A 19,761-nucleotide genomic window follows, 5' to 3' on the forward strand; every position below is an offset into this window, starting at 1 on the left:
AATGTCAAACTCACGATGACCTTTGGAATCGACAACCACTGACCGGATGCATTGCCACTTGAGTTGAGCTATCTATCACAATGGCAAAATTAAAGTGAGTTATTCCACCATTATTGTGCAAGTGGGTTGTTTGACTCTAGTAATGGAGGAGATAAATCACAAGATGTGACAAAGATATCTAAGTGCCGACTCAAAACTTAAACATAACATTTTTTTAAAAAAAATCTAGTGATCAAAGGGAGAGTGATAGATAGATCATCTCTTATCTTGACCAAGGTCAATAGTTTTGACTGAATTTGTTCCAATTCTTTCCAACTTTTTCACTTAAATCATTTGAAATCACCATCAATTTATTTGTTTATTTTAAGTGTGATCCAAGGTAGATGGCATTTGGTGTTTTTTACTAATTAATTCATGATGACTGATGGTGTCTATCGACCTCCACGTGCTCGGGCCCCTCTTCGGCCTTCCGATCGTCGAGCCACAATTGTGTTTGTCGATTGACCGATCAAGACTCGAGGTTCTACAAATCAACATGCATCAACGATGCCGATGTAAGCAGGAGAGGGTAGTCAGAATTCAAAATTACCTAGGGATGGAACTGAAAAAAAATATATAAAAATCATTAATTATTTTATTAAAAATGTGTGGTTGGAGCCCACCCTAACTCAAGGGTGACTCCGTCTTTGGACATGACTTTAATTTCCGATGGTTAAATTAATACTAGACTGAAAGTGTAGGCTCTTACCTCTTAGGTGTGTGAGAAAGAAAAAGAAGAAGGTGAGTAACTCGAGAGAGAAGAGTAGCCTCTGTACGCAAGAAGAAAATCATACATGTAACTATCATAGTTAGGCCCTATATAGCCGATGGAAAGAAATATCTGTGTGGTGATCTGATGTGCTAGCCTAGCCACACAATCTATCGTACGTGCCACATCGTCCACCACGCGAGCAAAATGTCAAGAATCGATTGGTCGGGCGACGAGAAGTCGAGCACCAGTGGAGACAGTAGGATAGTTGTACCTAATTGGCATGGTTGGGACCGGTTGGGAACAATAGATGGGTGGTTCTAGCAATAGAGTTCGGTGGTTGTGGTTGTTAAAAATTATTGAAGGTTGAGGTTGAAGAAAACCAACTCAACAAGAGAATTTCCACTAGAAGAGCTTCTATATACGAGCACTACACAAGGGAGAAAAGGAGGTGGCTTCCAGTCAGATTATCTCCGGATACATCAATCATATATATATATATTTTAATTTTTTTATTATTTTATAATATAGATATCTCATTCTTATAATTTACTAATCTTAGAGGTGATCGATCCAATTCTATAAATTCATCGACCATCAGAATAAATCGAGGAATCACTTATTTATTTTAGTATGTGTTTTGATTAGTTTGGAGTTTCAATTATTATTTATAAATTACATATCTAATGTAATATGAGAACACAGTGTAATTCAAACTAACAAAAAGCCTTTCATGCATACTTTTAAAAATTATATAAATATAATTATTTTTATGAAATTATTTATCCATATTATAACCTTACTATCTATATATATTAATATTTCTTTTGATAAATGAGCAAATAAATAATGATTTATAAGATATATATATATATATATATATATATTAAACGAGAAACATTTTAAAATAAAATTAAAATATTATAGAACATTTTGACATTAATATAAATTTAGGATAGAAATATCGTAAACCAGCAATATTATATTCATATCACAATTTACATGCAGTGCAACTTTAAACAAGTCCACGCGGCACACCTAAAAAACACAATAAGACAAACATATGGAATTAATAGAAAGCCGCTAGCTCTTCGTAGTGCAAACCAACTATACAAATACTACAAAAGACAACATCATCTCCCTCTTCTTTTAAGTCGCCGCCCATTTCCGCCGCCCCCGGAGACTCACCTTCAGCGGCGCCGCCATCTCGCACGACAGCCGGAGCACCTCCGACAGGTCGATCTCTTCGCCCTCCGGCGGCCGCCACTCGAACTCGTGAGCCAGCGCCGCCACCCACAGTTCCACCGTCGCCATGGCCAGCCCCTTCCCGGGGCAGCTCCGCCGTCCGGACCCGAACGGCGCCAGCCGCAGGTCCGAACCGGTCACCGGGAATTCGGTCCCCTCGAACCGGAGCGGGTCGAACACGAGTGGGTCGGGCCAGTGGGCCGGGTCGCGCGCGATGGCCCACATGTTCACCATCGCGGTGGTCCCCGCGGGGATCAAGTAGCGGCCCCCGGCAACCCGCACGTCCGACGTGGCTATGCGGGCCCACGAGAGAAGCGGGCCTGGCGGGTGCACCCGCAGCGTCTCCTTGATCACCGCCTGAAGGTACGGCAGCGGCCGCCTCGGCCCGCTTCCCGTCACCGCCCCGTCGCTCCCCACCGCCTCGTCCAGTTCGGCGTGGAGCCTCGACTGCACGTCTCCGTGCTTAGCCAACCTCGCCAATACCCACTCTATCAGCACCGCTACGGTGTCCGCACCTCGAAATATCATCTCCTGCAATTAAATATAATTTTTTAAAAATTAAAATTCTAATAAAATGTTTTGGGCAATTGAAACTCCGGAAAGCTTACCCACAGGACGGCCACCATGTCGTCGTCGGAGAGCCGATCGGCGCCTTGCAGGGACAGCAGAACGTCCACGAAGTCTCGCGGTGGCGCGTCGCGGTCGCCCGAGTCGCGTTCGACTCGGTGCTCGTCGACGATCCGGGTCACGAACCGGTCGACTCGGCGGGCAAGCCGAGCGCACCTCGAGCGGACTCGCTGGAGGTCGAGTCCAGCGATCGCCGGCAGGTGGTCGGACCAGTTGAGCTTCCCCAGAATCTCGTATCCTTCCTCCACCATGCTCTTCAGCTCCCTCCACTCCTCGGTCTCCTGTACCAGCTCGTACCTTCGCCCGAATACGAACCACATCACGTGGCTGAGAGACGCTCGCTTGACGACCTCCCGAATCTGAACAGGGTTCGCGTCGGCCTTGAGCCGGTAGAGGGCGCGGACCATCTGGTCCGCGATCTCTGTGCGGCCGGTGGCGAAAGCGGAGACCTGGCGGGGGCAGAAGAGGTGGCCGGCTGCGATGCGGCGGAGGCCGCTCCAGTAGGCTCCGTAGGGGGCGAATCCGATGGCGCGGTGGAACATGAGGCCGTAGGCCGACTCCTTGGCCGGCCGGTCCCCGAAGTCCGACCCGTTGAGGATCTCACGTGCCACGTCTGGGTCGCACGTGACCACCGCGCGGGTGTCGCCGAGGCTGAGCGCCATGAGGCGGCGGCCGCCGGGGACGGAAGCGGCAGCAGCGGCAAGGTTCCGGTGGGCGAGGCCGGACATGAGGAACATGCTGCCGACGACGGGGAGGCCACGGGGGCCCGGCGGTACGTCGTCGCGCGCGGGGAACCACGGCCGGTGACCGAGCTGCCACCAGTGGCGGCCCCAGGCGGGGCCGCCGGGGAAGGCCCAGTGGAGGAGCAGAGTGGTAAGCGAAATAGCCGAGGCGAGGAGCAGGAGCGAGAGGAGGTCGAGGCCGCCGCATTTGGCGGCGAGGTATAGAATCCAGCCGCAATCTGCTTCGTATCCTCCCATGATCTACGAGCCAAAGTAAATTAAACGCGATCGATGGTCGGAATTGAGAGGAGGAGGAGGGGGAGGGAAGACCTTATATAGACTGTCAAACCGGCTGTAAGATTAATGCGTCACATCATCTATTGAAGATTTTACAGAATCTATCGTGGCGTACGAATTTACCGCGAGTAATAAGGTGGCCGCCGCCAAAAGCAACGATCCGGAAAGGGATGGTCCAGGGGCAAGGCCGTGCAGGGGTACACCACGTGGAATGCTGTCCGGAGGCGCACGTGAAATCCACGAAGACGGCGAGCATACCCATGTGATATGTGGTTTGACTCATATGTATACGGCGTTGACTTCTTGTATTCGGGTCTGACCGTGGTGGTGGTGGTTTCCAGCACGAGTACCAATGTCAAACCCTGTCCCAAATAACATCTTTGATATTTACAATTTATTTATTTTTAATTAACATTAAGTATTTAATTTATGCTGATTAAATTTATGTCGATTACTTGTGAGATAATCAATCCAATTCCACGACCGCCATCAGAATAACATCTTTGAGATCTATATGTTTCTTAGATTAGCTCTTACATGGATCCGGACATGATATTTATAATGTCATGCCTTCGCCTTCTAACGTTAGTTTGACAATCACATGGCACATATATTATATTATTACAAAAGAAATTGTGTCCGCTATATATGATGTCTTTCAAAGCCCATACCAAATGTGTTTTTTCTTGGCCCATACATTTTGATCCTTTTCAATTTGGATTATTTCTTTTAAAGTTCATTTTAGGTTAGAATTTTTTAGCATAGAACAATATTAATCGGTCTAGTTAGTTGAAGAGAATCAATGTGATGTGAAATTATCTTAGTTATGAGCAAAATAATTGAACAAATTTACTTCAAATGATGAATAGAAAAGTAGGAAAATAACTATTATCTTCGATGTCACAAAGAGGGCTGAAAGGGAATGTATACAATAGGATCGATATAGAAATCTATGACTTTTATGATACTCACATCACATCCTAAACTGCCTAATAAAATTATTTTTTGTGCATAAACATCTTGATACACCGGCTTGTGATTCAATAAGAGGGGAATTTGAAATGGAGTGATATATCAAAACACATTAAATTTGTCATTAGCTTAATTAGTCTCATTAAGAGGCTACAATTGATATGATGCATCCTTCTTTCAAAAGATTCGGCATGTGAAAATCAACTCAAATTTCTCTATGCTAACATGTGTAAATGTTTGAATAGTATCATCCACCAACTTAGTGTTGTCTCCCTTCTTTTAGGGTTTGGAATTTCCCTCACATGGTGCTAGCTATTCACTAGTAGAGGACATGGGAATATTATGAGATTTGATGAAATCATTTTATTATTATTATTATTATTATTATTATTTTCAAATGGAAGTCGATTGGAGACTAAAATATTTGCGAAAAGTAGTTGTTCATAATGGATATAAAAGTAAAATAAATCAATAATTCACTCTCTTTGGGAAAAGGCAATAGTCGATCCATGAGCACTATCTTGTCTTTTAAGTGCTCCATCCATTGGCATGATAATGTTTGATGTTGTGGACTTTCCTTTTGAGAAAAACAAATAAACATCATGGAGGAAAAAGAGCCCTAGCTAAAACCCTACTCTATGTCAAACCTAAGTCAATTCTTCTAGTTCGAGTCTTTTTCGATTCTTCTCCGGGTCATATTTTTATAAATTATCTAATCCATAAAAATTTCTGTTTTTTTTAACAAGAAAATTAAATATTTTCACAACCTATCATAACTACTGAGAAAGAAAGAAAATGACAACACAAATATCCATAATGAAAGGAAATGAAATGAAAATGAAATGAGAGATACCCTTGTGGTTTAGATTCCTTAGCCATTGGAGAAGGGAAACCCTAAAAGATTACAACTCTTGCTATTACATCACACTACATGTGTGGGTCCAATTTTAAGAACTTTCTAGAGCTACATAATAATCATTTAACTTAACCAATTTAATTAAATGCATTATTCATGTTATTAAGAAAAAAATCAAACATACAAATATATAATACGTATTATAAAAAAATAAAAAATATATATACTCATTGATTTTAATATTTATAAATATAAAAAATTATTGTAATACAAGTACACAATAAAGGAAAAAGAGAAAAGAACAATTTAATGTGTTATGGAATAATACTATATAACGTGAGAATGAAAGTGAAATAAAAATTGAATGAATTGATCCTCGCGCCGTAAATGAGATATTTCTCGAATTCAAAACTGATAGAGAAAAGAAGAAAATGAGCCTCTAACCATGATGCGTGAAATGATTTGAAAGAGCTCGGGACATAGTTGAGTTAGTTACGATGAAGTAAGAATTGTTGAAATGGACAAAGATCGAATCTCGATGAAGATGAGGCAATCCCTTCTCCGTCATAATCAACTGCAGCTTCTCGATTTAACTATTTACAGATGATCGTGAGATCGATTATGTGGGATCGTTGGCAGGGGCGGAGGCCGGATTTCCATGAGAGAGAGGGGCGGCCACATTTTAAATATTTAACAATAAAATATTAACGGAGGGGGGGGGGGGGGGGGGGGGGGACAAACTTAATGAAAATAAAAAAGTTGGCGGGGGGCCGTGGCCCCTACATGCCTCCCTCATGGCTCCGCCCTGATCGTGAATGGTAAATTTCATTTTTTACTAAAGTGAAATGATTTGAAAGAAATTTAGACTAACGTAGTAGTTTGATCTTTAATTGGAGTATGTTGGATGTTTAATTTGGAAAAAAAATTATATTGAAGCATCCAAGATTGAAGTATTTGATTGGCGGTTCCAACAATTTTACAGTGGTGGAAAAAATTATAAACGTTGACCTGCCAATGTAGTCTTGTGGCACTTCTAAATTTACATTGATAAAAAAAATTTATAAAATCAGAACGATCATTTTTAAAATTAATTTATTTTAAAAATTAAACATCTGAGTTATAAAAAAAATGAACAGATAATCTCGGGTCAATTTCGAAGACAATCTCGGACCGGTCCGGGCAACTACTGTCTGATTTGAGATACTGGGGATTCGTCATCCATGACATCACCATGCACGTGTCGCACACGCCTGCTGCACTCGCACCTCTACAATTTCATTTGATCTAATTTCTATAAATTCAAAATTGAGGATATTTCAAATTTAGAAGAATAAAAAAATTACCCAAATTTAGTAGGAGATATTTCTGCTCCGAATAATTCTAAAAAGGCTATATATTCATTTATTCACAATAATCGCTATAAATTAAATAAATATTTACAATTAAATTGGATCAATGGACTCGAGTGACTACAACTCACAGGAAGGCCAAAAGGACATGTTTTTCAAACATTATTAAAATTATATATATATATATATATATATATATATTTCCATTTTTAATATTCAAAATACTTCTCTTTTTCTGATCAGTTTAACTACCTTGGGATTAATAAATAGATAATTTTTATCCCGACAAATGTAGTGTAATGATAAAACACTAAAAAGGAATAATAAAAGGATCAAAATGTAAATTTTAAAATTTACTTTTGAATATATATAAATTATATTTTAAATTTATCTGATAAATAAACTAGAAAAAATTATTTACTACTGAACCGGCCAAACAGATAGTATTATGTAAATATTGACTATAAATATGCCTTCGCCGGGAACTCCCCTCTCTCCCCTGTTTTAGTATTAAAAAAAGGCTGCGTTCTTTTAATGTTGCCGCAGAACCAACTGTTCCAACTCATCTTCTCTTCTTCTTCTTCTTCTTCTCCTCCTTCTCCTCCTCCGCCTCGATCATGTCGAATCTTCCCAAATCTCTCCGCGATGCTTCCTTGAATCTCTCCCACCTCGCCGTCTTCAGCTCCGACCCCTGGCCCTTCAGTTCCTCCAATTAATCATTTCCTTATTCCTCGCTCTGAGATCTCCCTGCTCTGCTTTCAATCAGTTCAGCAATTCGACGGCATGCCGGGGATCCACATGCAGATGCTGCACCGGGTGGCGAACGGCGGCAGCGGGGGGAGGAGGGGCGGCGCATCGGCTCCTCCGCCGCCCAAGGGGTGGATGGCGGTCAGGGTGGGGAGCGAGGGGGAGGAGCAGCAGCGGTTCGTGGTGCCGGTGGGGTACCTGAACCATCCTCTGTTCCTGGCGCTCCTCCGCGCGGCCGAGGAGGAGTACGGCTTCCACCACTCCGGCGCCATCACCCTCCCCTGCCACGTCGAGCACTTCCGCCGTGTCCAGGGCATCATCGACCGCGACACCTCCGGCTCCGGCTCCGCCGACCGCCACCACCCCCACCACCATCACCACCACTTCCATCTCTGTTTCAGAGCCTAAAACTTCCTTGCATGCAACAACAACAAGAAGAAGAGGAAGAAGGCTTAATTAATTATATGTAGGATTTTAATTATAAAAAATAGTTGAGATTTAGTTTTCTTTTTAATGTTTTGTTTCATCTCGTAAGAAAAGGATGGACAACTTGTTCTTTCTTTATTATATTAATTAGCTTTCAATCTTAAAATTAATGAATTATTAAAAAGAAAGTCAAAGTGGAGAATAAATTGGGTGCCAAGAAAGAAGTAAAGCTTCATCACATGCCATTCATTTATGCAATATTCCATAAACTTGCTCCATCAAATTAAAGCTAAAGATAATTAGGAAGGGAGAGATAAAACTTATGAAAATGAGCTATAGCAAGTATCTTTGTTTAGTTATGTACATGAAGGGTGTCTTCATATAAATTTTATTCGAGGGGCTTTTTTGTAGAAGTTAGTTAATAACTAATCCATGGTAACCTTTAGTTTTGTGAGAGGTCATTAATCAAACTATATTGGTCATCTTATGTCATTATGCAAAATAAGAGTTGTTCATTGAAAACAATATAAAATATTTTAGAATAAATTTGTGCCAAAACTAATATAAACAACAAATGATTAATGTTCATTAATTATCCAAACTGTTTACTATTCCTCATACATCAAAACACCTCTCGAGTCACTCTCGTAGGGCTCACACTCGACCACTAAAAAAGTCAGATCTTTTTTTGCTCTTGTGTTCCTGATCACCATAATACATATACACAAATAATAATAATAATAATAATACCCATCACAAAGGATCTATTGGAAGTGTATTGTCTAAATTGATTTTTTATAAGACTTGTAATCTAGAAAGATCGATGAGTCATCAAGATGAACAAGGGCTGATCAACAACTAAATGACTAGTTTAATTAATGTTTATTGGCTTTATATGTTTAGTTAATATTTGGATTAGGGTTCCATGTCATATTGTTAGACTCATGACTTTGTCTTGTTCAAGTGCCACTGACACTTTGCCAAATCTTAGGCTATATATACATATATAATCAACATTCATTTAAAATATATAAAATAAAATAAAATTGTACTCTCTATGATTAGTTAGATCAGGACAAACCAATAATAGTATTCATTAATTTAAAGTTGATTTCATGAGGATTTCAGGCACTAAGACTGAATAAGTAATTATTTATTGGGGGTAGATGTGCTTTGTTAATTCCATTAGTGAGATTCTAAGTCATCGTTAGCCTCTTGTTTAATTTTGTCTTATTTGAGAGCTAAAGTCATTTTGCCAAATCTTAGTGGGTATGATGACAGGTAACCAACCTACATTTTTTAAGTTTAATTGTACAAGTTAATTAGTGGTTGGTGGTTTTTGTAGGATTTTTTATTAATTATCTGGATTGAGTTAGGATTAGGGTTGTAAATAAATAAAGTCAAACTAAGCTTTGTCTTGTTAAAGGTTGTTAATTTGATAAGATAAGAGAGTTAAGTGTAGTTTAAAATGAATCAAGTAGAAATAATTATTCAAATTTTGCTTTTTTTATAGTTTAAGCTTAGTTTGAGTTTGGCTTAAATTTAATTCATTTAAATATTAACAAGCACTTAATTTGTGTTTGTTAATTTTTAAAACTTTTATATTTTAAATCTTATTTGGTTGGTGAGTGAGTTTGGTATTATAAATATTTTTTATTTATTACAAGATTTTCTTTTTTTTTATTTACAAATTTGATAAGAACTTTACTGATAAATATAATTTACAAACTTTAATTATGGATATTATTCATGAATAATTCATAATTTCTATTCATAAATATTAATGGGTCAAATATAGGATGTAAACTCGTATGTGTAGAACTCATTAACCCTTTAGCATTGATGGGTAGCTAATGGGGTTGAGCCCGATATATAGATGGGTGTGATCTCTCTCCATAGGAGAAAAAATGAATGACTTTCTTACTTTTCCCATCTAATCGAGATTATGGAGTTGTTACCCTCGTACCTACAGAAGATCACACCCTATGGCTAGTTGGTGTTTTAATTTTCAAATTCTTCCAACCACAACGAAGACAAGGATGTCTCTGGATTCATGTACAATTTTGTATTTTATGCTTTCGCTTGAGTTCTTCACATATTTGTTATAGATCTCTGACAAGATATTATGTTGGATCATTTGAATTATTCTGTTGATTCATATGTCGCGATCATAAGGAGAGGGACATATGAATTCCCATCAACTTTACCATGATAAATTTTCTACATAGAACCAATTCACATTCACATCATGAAAAATGATTGAAATAATTATAAAGAAGAAAAGCAAGAGAAAAATCAGAAACACTTGGTCCCCATCCCTTTTGTTCATATTTCAACATCGATCGGCCATCTTTGTCTCCTTCCTCCTAAATTCTCCCCCATCAAAACTCTACGAGGTGACGGCTCAACTCAACAAAATCATGGGCAAAGGAATACGTACGTTTACTCTTGCATCAACACCTAACCACACGTATACACATATCACACACGGCACATAACTCTCCCTCCTCGTCGACAGAAGTAAACACTAATCGAAGGTGCCAGAGATAAACTCGATCAAACTGGTCAGAAGGTGCCAGAGATAAACTCTATAGTTGGCCTGCATGCATTGGCAACGTACGTGGACTCGTTACTGCTGGCCGACTCATGCATGCATGTATAAGTCCACGTACACAGGTCTACAGCTTTCTGCGTACTGCACCTATAGATTTTGTCTAAATTTGGCAGCAAAATGCATAGGTTTTGACTAATTGCAGGCAGCGGTTCTATGCGTTAGTCTAAGCTCCATGGAGTAGGTCAGGTCAGACTTTGCTTCTCGATGCTTTGTATTGAGTTTCATGAACAAATTTTTGGTGCAAATCTTATAAGATGCATCAATTATTGCATTTGTTTTCATGTTAAATTTAATTATAAATAATTTTGTTGTATAGGATTTGTGAAGAAATAAATGTTAAATTCAAATCTTAACTTGCGGAGGCCTTGTAAGTTAAAGATTTTAAATTTAATAAAAATAAAATATATAAAATTTAATAACTATATATAATAAGATATTTATTAAGATAAAAGATAATGAATTTTACCTATAATTTAAAATTTTATATGTAGTAGTTGATAGATATAGTTTACATTAAGATAGATGTAAGACTCAATGCAAGTAGGGGGGATTGGTAAGCAACTTTGTTGGCACAGATAACCAACAGTATTAGGATTCATTGCAAAGAGGGATCGAGGGTTGTTCATGTAGGAGATCGCGGCGAGTGGCTTAATCTTAGGGGACCATATTAGGACATGAGGTAATGCCTTAAAGGCAAGATTGAGACTTGCCACAGGATGAATTGACTGGTTGTTGGAGAAGAGCAAACAAGTGAAACAATAAAGACAATTTCGATCGAAAAGTACATTTTCGATCGAAATATTTTACCCGAATCAATTGGACCCATAGATTTTGTAGGAGCTTGAGGGCCTCAAAGCCAGGAGATAGCTGAAATTGAACTGTCTAATGACCTAATTTCAACAAGGCACATCGATTACTGACAAAAGCTACAAGGCCCACTCTTTTGCTAGCATTAGCATGTGGCAATACAAGAACAAGAAAAAACTTGCTCCTCTTTTGGTTCGTTACAAACTCATTGTTGGCGCATTACATCAATCTTTTTTCAGAACAATATTGACACAATATTTGATCAAGACAACCATTGCATCCAGCTGAAGGATCTTTTGTTAGTCTGCTGTACTGTGAAATTGAGCCCAAACATCTCTTTCATGCTCTCTTGTCCTTGCTCCACAAATCCGATAAGCTTTGCAACGAGTGATGCACTCTCCTTTACGTGTTCGATGTCAGTTTCAGTCCACACGAGCTGTGATAGTTGTATTCTCCTCTTCTTGGAGTTCGAGCTTATTCCCCACTTAGCATAAAGGCTCTCCCTTTCTTGAGGAGAGAATACCTTCCCCATCAGCTTGCATAGCCTATTCCTCTCCTGACGAAGATATCTCATGCTGATAAAAAATCGATAAGAATATTATAAGTATATCAGAGCATTTGAAAATATTAGCAAAAGAGACTAGTCGTAGACATACCTTGAAGAAAGGTTTATTGGGCGGCCATCTTCAGCTACTATGCCACTAGCGTTTCCATGGGAAAAAATGTTCTTGAGAAGGGACAACCTTCTGCATTCTACTTCCATGTAAAAGGAATCAGTTGTGTCGCTTTTGAAGAGCAGGAAGAAGCAACTTCTGTGCACCAAGGAGACATGGCATGTGTGCCAAAGCTGGATGATCTCCTTTTGCTTTCTATGGAACTCCAATTGCCATTGCGAAGGAGACTCCGGGGAAAATGGAATTGCCTCGAGTCCATCCTTTTGTTTCTCCTCACTTCCAATGGTTTCCAATTGGTGCTGTTGAGTTTCCTGAATTATATCATAAATAAGCTGTAGAAATTATTGAATTACAACTTTCCTACTCGATTTTCTGACAAGATGCATACCTGATCAGCAAAGAGTGGTTGTTCATTATTGCCTTCAGCGACATTCTTCACTTCTGAAGAAGTGTTAGTAGCATTCGTATCAATCTCCTTTTGAATGATTTCGACATCTGCAGTCTTAGCCATGTTACCGAGATGCACTTTTTCGGAAGCCTTAGATTCTTCTATCAGATCAGAAAATGTATTGAGTCTGCATCGAACACCCTTCGGCATTCCAGAAATCCCCTTTGACAAATAGTTTGGTGCTGTCTCCTGGTCTTGTTCAGCATCTTCGAACAAAGAGAAGACTGAATCGTTCATCAAACTTGCCATGCAACTATTACTTCTAGTTCGTTTCGATTCTCGGGAGTTTATGACTTTTTTCACAGGATCCGATTGGGAAAATTCATCAGTTCCCAGATTGTGGAAATTCTCACCTCTCCTATTTACAGAATCTATACATCCTGCATATTGTGGTGCAAAATTTTCGAGTGCGTCCTCAGTCGGTGGAACCAAGCCCTCACTTTCAGCATTCAGAGGATTAAACTCATTAGCTCTTCCATCGCTCAAGGCATGTATCTCGACGCATCGAACTTCCTTGCAGTGCTCTTCAGAATCTTCTTCGATGATACCCTCTTTGGTCTGGTGCAGGGTAAGTTCATTTAAGGAAGGATTGCTAATTGTTCTACTAGGTGGAAGTTGATCATCCAAAGGCTCATGGTAACTGAACTTATTGACTTGTGCGATATTGGGGTTTTGGTAGTCAATGCCAGAGAGACCAGAGATTGAAAGTGCATCGTCGCTGTTACTGCATGCATGCAAATATGATGCCTGAGTGGATTCTTCCTAAGAAAAGGAAAAGAATCAAGGATTAGAAAATCACGAGCAAACTCATAGATTGTATTCTTTGGCACAGGGAATATTACCCATTGTCTTGAATGTTCCTCCACTACAGCTTGAAGCAGATCATTAAGCCGAGATTGAGCAAAGTCTCTTTGCAGCATCAGTTCCTTGATCTCGCATTCCATCTAAATGAACAAGTCGATGAAAGGGTGCTTTCTGTTGATTCTAATAAATGAAATGAAAATTCAGCATGATGAAAAAGAAGATCACATAGATAACCTTCTTGATCTGAGCATCTTTATCCTGAAGGACATCAGAATGATCGTCGCAGGTACTAAATCCTGCATGTCTTAGTTCCTTCTCCAACCTAGAAATCTCTCTCTGCAGGTGCTTCATATATGCCTTATCGGACATCACCACATTGACTTTTGCGTTGGTGACTACTTGCTTGGCACAGCTTGCAAACAAAAGGGTGTTCCTGGATTGCTCGATGTGGCTCCTTGCAGGGCTCATTGTGCAGATTATGGCAGTTCTTGCATTGCCGCCTAAGTAAGGTTGCAGTATGCGCGTCAACTTGGAATCTCTGAATGGAATGTGACCACTTCTCCCAGTACTGTTCATTTTTACAAAAAGAATGAGATCAAAACTGATGCAACAAAAAGAAAAACAATAAAACACAAATTGCTTAAACTTAATTTAGTAACCTTAGTTTGCGAATGACAGTTCCAAGTGTAAGCAAGCTTCGGTTGATGTGGCAACCTTCTTTTATCCGATTGCTCGCAGATGACACTTGAGACCCTGCCCGTTCACTTCCTGCTAAATCTACAAAATTCTACCCAAACCAAAATCCTAAACCTCACGTTGGCTCAATCTTCATTGAAAACAGAACTAATAAGAGTGAGCATAATACCACAGAAGCTAAAAGGGTACTTGAGCTGTCTTTACTCTTAAATTCACGAGCAGTGCTTTGAACTGTCTGTGATCACAAAAACAAAACTAATTATCATCAATTTCCATTGAGTTGGGAAAAGTTTGATCAGTTAACTAAGTGATCAAAGGGGCAAACCAATCTCAGTATCTGATGAGATCGAGAGCTCATCTCGTTCAGACTTGTCTCTCCAACTTGCCTTTGCGCTTAAAAAACACAAAGATTCAGAAGTATAATTATGTTTTTATGCTTTAATATCAAGAAAACGACAAATCTTAGGCATTTCTCTGTAACTAATTATACCTGCACAAATTGCAAGAAGATCATTGAGATGCCATTGGTCTCTCAGTGTTTCCTCTGTAAGTTTATCTACAACAGTTCCTCTCTGCATGTACATGATTGTCATTCAATTGCATACAATAAATAGTAGGAAAAATAGTTAGATAAATCATTCTCTACCTCTGGATCATCAAGAAGTCTAAGAGGAAGACTGTCTGCACTCAGGAGATCTCTCACTGATTCATTGTATATCTCTATTGCCGAGAATTTCAATACGAATTCTCGATCCCCATGCTATACAAAAAAAAAAAAAAAAAACATAAAATCAATCAATGAATGAACAATATTGTTACAAAGTTGAAGAAAATTCCCAATGTTTTGCACCCTTCTGATGTAATCGTAGATGTCTTCTACAGCATGAGCAGTTATTCCACACATTGTGTAAGTTTTGCCACTGCTTGTTTGTCCATACGCGAATATACTTGCTGCAGATGAAAATGTCAGATAAAAAGGAAGAAAACTATAACTTTCCATGAGTAAACTTGCACACTTGTTCTAACCATTGATTCCATGGAGAACTGAAAGAGCTACTTCCTTGGCACCTTCATCATACACTTGCCTCGTGTCACATTCGCATCCAAACACTCTATCTAAGAATGTGTGTGTGTGTGTTTTTCGAAAAAGAAAGGTAAGAAACAATCTAAAACAAAGTATTGAAGGGAAAAGAAGAAGCTTGTCTCGGTATCAATGGCGAAGACTGACCAAATGTGTAAGACGAGGGATACAGCGATCTCTCGGGGAGGTTGGGTTTGAAGACGACGGATGTACCGTCGACGCAATCCCAATCCGCGGGGTCGTTCTTCTCGATCTCCTTGGCGTTGATCGGTCTCAGCCTGACGGAAACCAGGAACTTCTCCTCCGCCATTTCCTCGCTCCCCATCTCGCAATCCTTCCGTCAATCGATCGCCGAAAACTACCGAGTAAAAGCGAAAGGAGAACAAAAAAAAAATCTCTTTTTTAGTGCTTTGATCTGAAAAAAAAACGAATTTTACAGAGAATCAAAACCTGCGCGATTGGATTCACCAAAGAAAGTGGCATTGGAAGAAGATGAGGAAGAAATGGTTCATTTTTCCTTCCTTCTCCTTCTCCTTCTACTTCTTCTCCTCCGAAGAAGAGAGATTTGAAAGGATAATCCGATATTTATTGGTGATTATTAATAGCTTAATCTTTTTTTAACCCTTTTTGGATTTTTTTTAGGAGATTATAAATGAGGAGTTGGGATTGACGGTTACGTGTAACTGTGGATGTGTGAATGAAATAAATGGAGAAAGAAAAAGTTAGAAAACAAAAGGAAAAAGTAGTCTCATAACCTTCCATTTTATTTAGGTGAAGTGTCATTTCACTTTCAAATTTTTATGTGGTATTTAAAAATGCTTAAAGAGTTTCTACTAGACCCCAAAAAATACTTCAGATATTTTAAGTTTATATTATTTTGCATTTAGTTAAATTGGCGGTATTAAATATTAAAATTCCGAATTAAAGTTTGTGTTGTTAAAATGTGTTCTATAAGATAATAGAGTCGACTCAAATTGAATTTTAAGTGAATTAAATTATCAAAACAATTATTTAAATTTGAATTAATTATTTTATTAAACAAAAGAGTGGTGGAAACTTAACAAGCCCGTCTAGCTCAGTTGGTAGAGCGCAAGGCTCTTAACCTTGTGGTCGTGGGTTCGAGCCCCACGGTGGGCGCCTTTTTTTTTTTCCTTCACAGGAACGCCATGCCCTCTTGCGAATTCATTCTTTCCCGCCTTTATGTCAGCTTCCTTCCGGCGCGTCTGAGTGAAAATGGCGGTCTCCAAGTTCTCCAGACGTTCAACGACCTGCAGAAAGCTTCAGTATCAGTTCAAATACAAGAAGGAACCTGAATTGATGCTCGATCTAGCGGATTAATTCCATGCAACATGTAAAAGATGAAGAGAAATTTGACAGAAAGAAGCTCCATGAACTTGAACACAAACAGAAATCAGAAATCAGAAATGTAATAGAATGTGAGAGACGTTAGTTGCCAGTCCAGGAACTTCAGAGCTTCTTAAAGTTGCCATGGTAAGGAACATAGGCTTATATTGATATGTGTTCTGAACATCTTTCTTTCGTCATTTTACCAAAGGGCGCACATAAGTTTCCGAAAATTTCTTGTCCGATAAACTTATTGAAACTGATCCACTTTTTTGGCTACCAATATGTTCAATAATCTTCCAAATAGCACCAAAAACAGATTAGTCCAAGTTTCTTGATTACTTGTACTGATTTTGATGGTTCACTTATGGATTTAGTGGTAGGAGACTTTAGCCTGGACAATCACAAGCAATTTTGGAGTCTAGATCCAGCTGGAGTCTGACTCCCCACGCAACATTCTTGTCGATTCTTCTCGAGGTTCACTACCACAAAGTTACATGCTGATTGATGGCTACTGATGGCTCCCAGAGCATGGCCTGGCCCTAATTAGCTTGGTCCAGTCTTGATCATAGCCAGCCAGCCAGGACAGTGCCATCTCGAGGTGGAACAGTTGAAGACCAGCCCAGGTGAAGTGCAGGCTCTTTGTGGTCAGGATGAAGGTGTAACGCCAGACAGGTTGAGCCCACACACCTCTCCTTCCACTGCAGCATTGTAAACCACCATTTTTGCGGTGAGTGACCTTGTGCAGAATCGAAATGTTATTCGAAGTAGTTCGGTGTCGCGTAGGAGCTGTCGAGAAGGAAGAGGAAGGAGCCACGATGATGAATTGAGCTTTGAAGTATAGTAGCAGAAGAAGAAGAAGAAGCAGTCCTGGAGAGCTTAGCATGAAACCTCATGTTATTGAAGTAGTAGTATTAGATGAACTAAAGACACTCATCTTCTCCATGCTTGATCTAGATTTACAACAATAAATGATGCATGATCTGTAAAGGATATCCTTTTCTTCTGCAAAGGTGGATCCGTCAGTAGTGGCCCCACACGATCGGGTTCACGATGAAAAGGTAAATCGAGAAAGTATAGTTCTTCTCCAGGAGGGTATTGCTTGGCTTCGTCAGGATTCGAACTGCAAGTCTGCTGCGTCATAACCAACTGATGCATGACCTGTAAAAGATATCCTTAAAGCTAAGGTGGGTGGGATTTGGCTTGCTTCATTTCCTCCTATGGCCTATAATTTGAGGGGGTACATGGAGACTACGGAAGAATATTAATGCGAGTGACTTGGACCATTTGGTGGAAGTACCTGTCGATGTGACTATGATCATAGAATTAATCTTCGTGTCATTTTATAGATTTGAATTTTTAAATTGCTGATAAATTAATATTAAGAATTGGGAAGAAAGAATACAACAGTTCAAATTTTACATATTTATTTTGTTGGTAAATTTAATGTACACGTACATTTTTTATCTTCTTTCTGCGGCCCCCCCGTACCGTTTCATACACAGAGCGATTCGAACGTTAAGCCATTAACCAGAATTGGTTCGAATTCAAACTTTTTTTTTTTTTTTTTAAAATTTGTTTATTTTGGATCTGGTTAACGTACGCCGGTCATGGTCGGGCCACGGCTTCCGCGAACTTCTCCGCCTTGAGGGCGATTTCCGGTGGCAGCTTCACCTGCGACCTCTCTCCCCGCCGCCAATGTCGCCGGAAGTCGAACGCCAACGCGTCCGAGACCTCGTCGGGGGTCCAGCCGGCGGAGCAGCGATCGGCCTTCACCAGCAGGGCGTCGAGCGCGGCCTCGGAGTCGATCGCCGCCTCCCATGGCTCATCGTCGCCGTCGAACATTCCGGAAGCGGGAACGCGGACGATCTCGTTGACGTCGGAATCGTCCCAGCCGGCGGACCGGAGCACGGATCCGACGGTGTTCAGGTATCCGTCGACCCAGATCGGGAGTCGGCTCGGCGACTGGATCTTGACGAATTGCTCCGGATCTAGTTGGGTTGGTGACGCTGATCCGCAGGAGGAGGAGGAGGAAGAGAAGGAGGAGGTGGAGAACGAGGATTTGCGGCGGCGACGGCGGCTGCAGTGGTTGGAGGCGGCGTCACTCCAGAACTCGATCCAGCGGGGTGTGTTTCCAGTAACGGCGTCAAGGCTCCGTCGTGCGGGAGGCGGCTGAAGGGGCAGATTTAGGGGAACCGGAGAAGCGGTGTACAAGGCGGGTTCCCGCTGGAAGAAATCGGCGAGGTGAAGGCCGCAGCGGAAGACTCTGTGCTCGTCGACGTAGAAGATGGGATTGCCGGCGAGGCAGGGGAAACAGGGAAGGTAGCACCGATCGAAGAGGGGGATGAGGACAGGGGTGCGGCGGAGTTCGGCGCGCGCGAGGCAGATGGCCCGGTCGGGGAAGGCCGGGCGGCGACCCCAGGAGCGTGGCCACAGAGCACCGCGGGCGACCTGGAGGGAGACACCTGCCAGAGGAAGGTCGAGGGCGGCGCGGAGGAGGCGATGGGAGGAGCGCCAGTCGGGGAAGCCGGGAGCTGAGGGGAGGCCGAAGCTGACCAGCGAGCGGAGGTCCGGGGGAAGGAGAAACCTAGGCCACCCTCGATACCAGCGATCTCGGCTTCGGAGAGGCCGGCGTCGACAGGGACAGAGGCGGCGCGGAGGCGGGCTAGGATCGATTCAGCGAGGGGGCGGAAGGACAGGAGGCCGCTGCGGTGGGAGTAGGAAACGGACAAGGAAGGGGACGCGGGACCGGCGCAGGCCCGGGCGGAGAGGCGGCGTAGGCCAGCAGAGTGGGAAGTGGCGAGGCAGGCCATCCGGCGATCGACGTCGACCATGGCGATGTATAAATTGAACGCATAGAAGAGGAGCCAGATGCGGCCGCTTTATATATATATATGCGGGAACAGAGGCAGCTGCTGTGGACCCACCAACAACACTGTGAGTCCTGATCCTTCTTTTAAACTAATACTTTAACTAAAAAATTATAATTTAAAAATAAGAAAAAAAATTATTTGGACCTCGAAATTTACTTAAACTTTTAATTAAAATAATAAAACTATTAATATTCTAATAAATTGGGAGTACAAGAAACTTCTCGGTCCTCCTCCATTACGATGCATAGTAGCTTCGTAATAATAAAAAAAATATAATTAATACATCTAATAATTTTGGACAGCTTTCAGCAGATCATATTTCCATAATTTATATGCAGTTCCTGTGTTTTATCATTTATGTGCCATGTTCACTGTTCTCAAACCTCACCAGCCAGTCCATTGTTTTTTGTTCACCAACAAGATTATAAAAA

The 19,761-nt window shown here is 41.0% G+C and overlaps 3 protein-coding genes, 1 non-coding gene and 1 pseudogene across 4 annotated transcripts; 2 read left to right on the forward strand and 3 right to left on the reverse strand.

Moving 5' to 3' along the window:
• Positions 1 to 1,710: 1,710 nt before the first annotated feature.
• Positions 1,711 to 3,631, reverse strand: LOC141823372 (cytochrome P450 78A9-like). The gene is made up of 2 exons (XM_074710649.1): positions 2,602 to 3,631; positions 1,711 to 2,524 (listed from the first exon to the last, which is right to left on the reverse strand). The coding sequence occupies exons 1-2, from the start codon at positions 3,598 to 3,600 to the stop codon at positions 1,898 to 1,900; spliced, it is 1,626 nt and encodes a 541-aa protein (XP_074566750.1). The 5' UTR covers positions 3,601 to 3,631; the 3' UTR covers positions 1,711 to 1,897.
• A 3,698-nt stretch (positions 3,632 to 7,329) lies between these two features.
• Positions 7,330 to 8,130, forward strand: LOC141823377 (auxin-responsive protein SAUR32-like). Its single transcript, XM_074710653.1, has one exon. The coding sequence runs from the start codon at positions 7,600 to 7,602 to the stop codon at positions 7,969 to 7,971; it is 372 nt and encodes a 123-aa protein (XP_074566754.1). The 5' UTR covers positions 7,330 to 7,599; the 3' UTR covers positions 7,972 to 8,130.
• A 3,386-nt stretch (positions 8,131 to 11,516) lies between these two features.
• LOC141823378 (kinesin-like protein KIN-7J) lies at positions 11,517 to 15,444 on the reverse strand. The gene is made up of 13 exons (XM_074710655.1): positions 15,261 to 15,444; positions 15,059 to 15,148; positions 14,883 to 14,983; positions 14,679 to 14,792; positions 14,523 to 14,604; positions 14,358 to 14,425; positions 14,202 to 14,267; positions 13,996 to 14,123; positions 13,571 to 13,904; positions 13,375 to 13,476; positions 12,473 to 13,294; positions 12,067 to 12,395; positions 11,517 to 11,985 (listed from the first exon to the last, which is right to left on the reverse strand). Exons 1-13 carry the CDS (start codon positions 15,436 to 15,438, stop codon positions 11,673 to 11,675), a joined length of 2,727 nt encoding a protein of 908 aa, XP_074566756.1. The 5' UTR covers positions 15,439 to 15,444; the 3' UTR covers positions 11,517 to 11,672.
• Positions 15,445 to 16,177: 733 nt separating this feature from the next.
• Positions 16,178 to 16,250, forward strand: TRNAK-CUU (transfer RNA lysine (anticodon CUU)). The gene has a single exon. It is a non-coding gene; the product is annotated as a tRNA-Lys (tRNA).
• Positions 16,251 to 18,065: 1,815 nt separating this feature from the next.
• Positions 18,066 to 19,291, reverse strand: LOC141823373 (uncharacterized; annotated as a pseudogene).
• Between the last annotated feature and the right edge of the window lie 470 nt (positions 19,292 to 19,761).

The sequence above is a fragment of the Curcuma longa genome, chromosome 3, assembly GCF_044706935.1.
Source record: "Curcuma longa cultivar G26 ecotype Majalengka, Jawa Barat chromosome 3, ITB_CL_G26_1.1, whole genome shotgun sequence".
NCBI lineage: Eukaryota > Viridiplantae > Streptophyta > Magnoliopsida > Zingiberales > Zingiberaceae > Curcuma > Curcuma longa.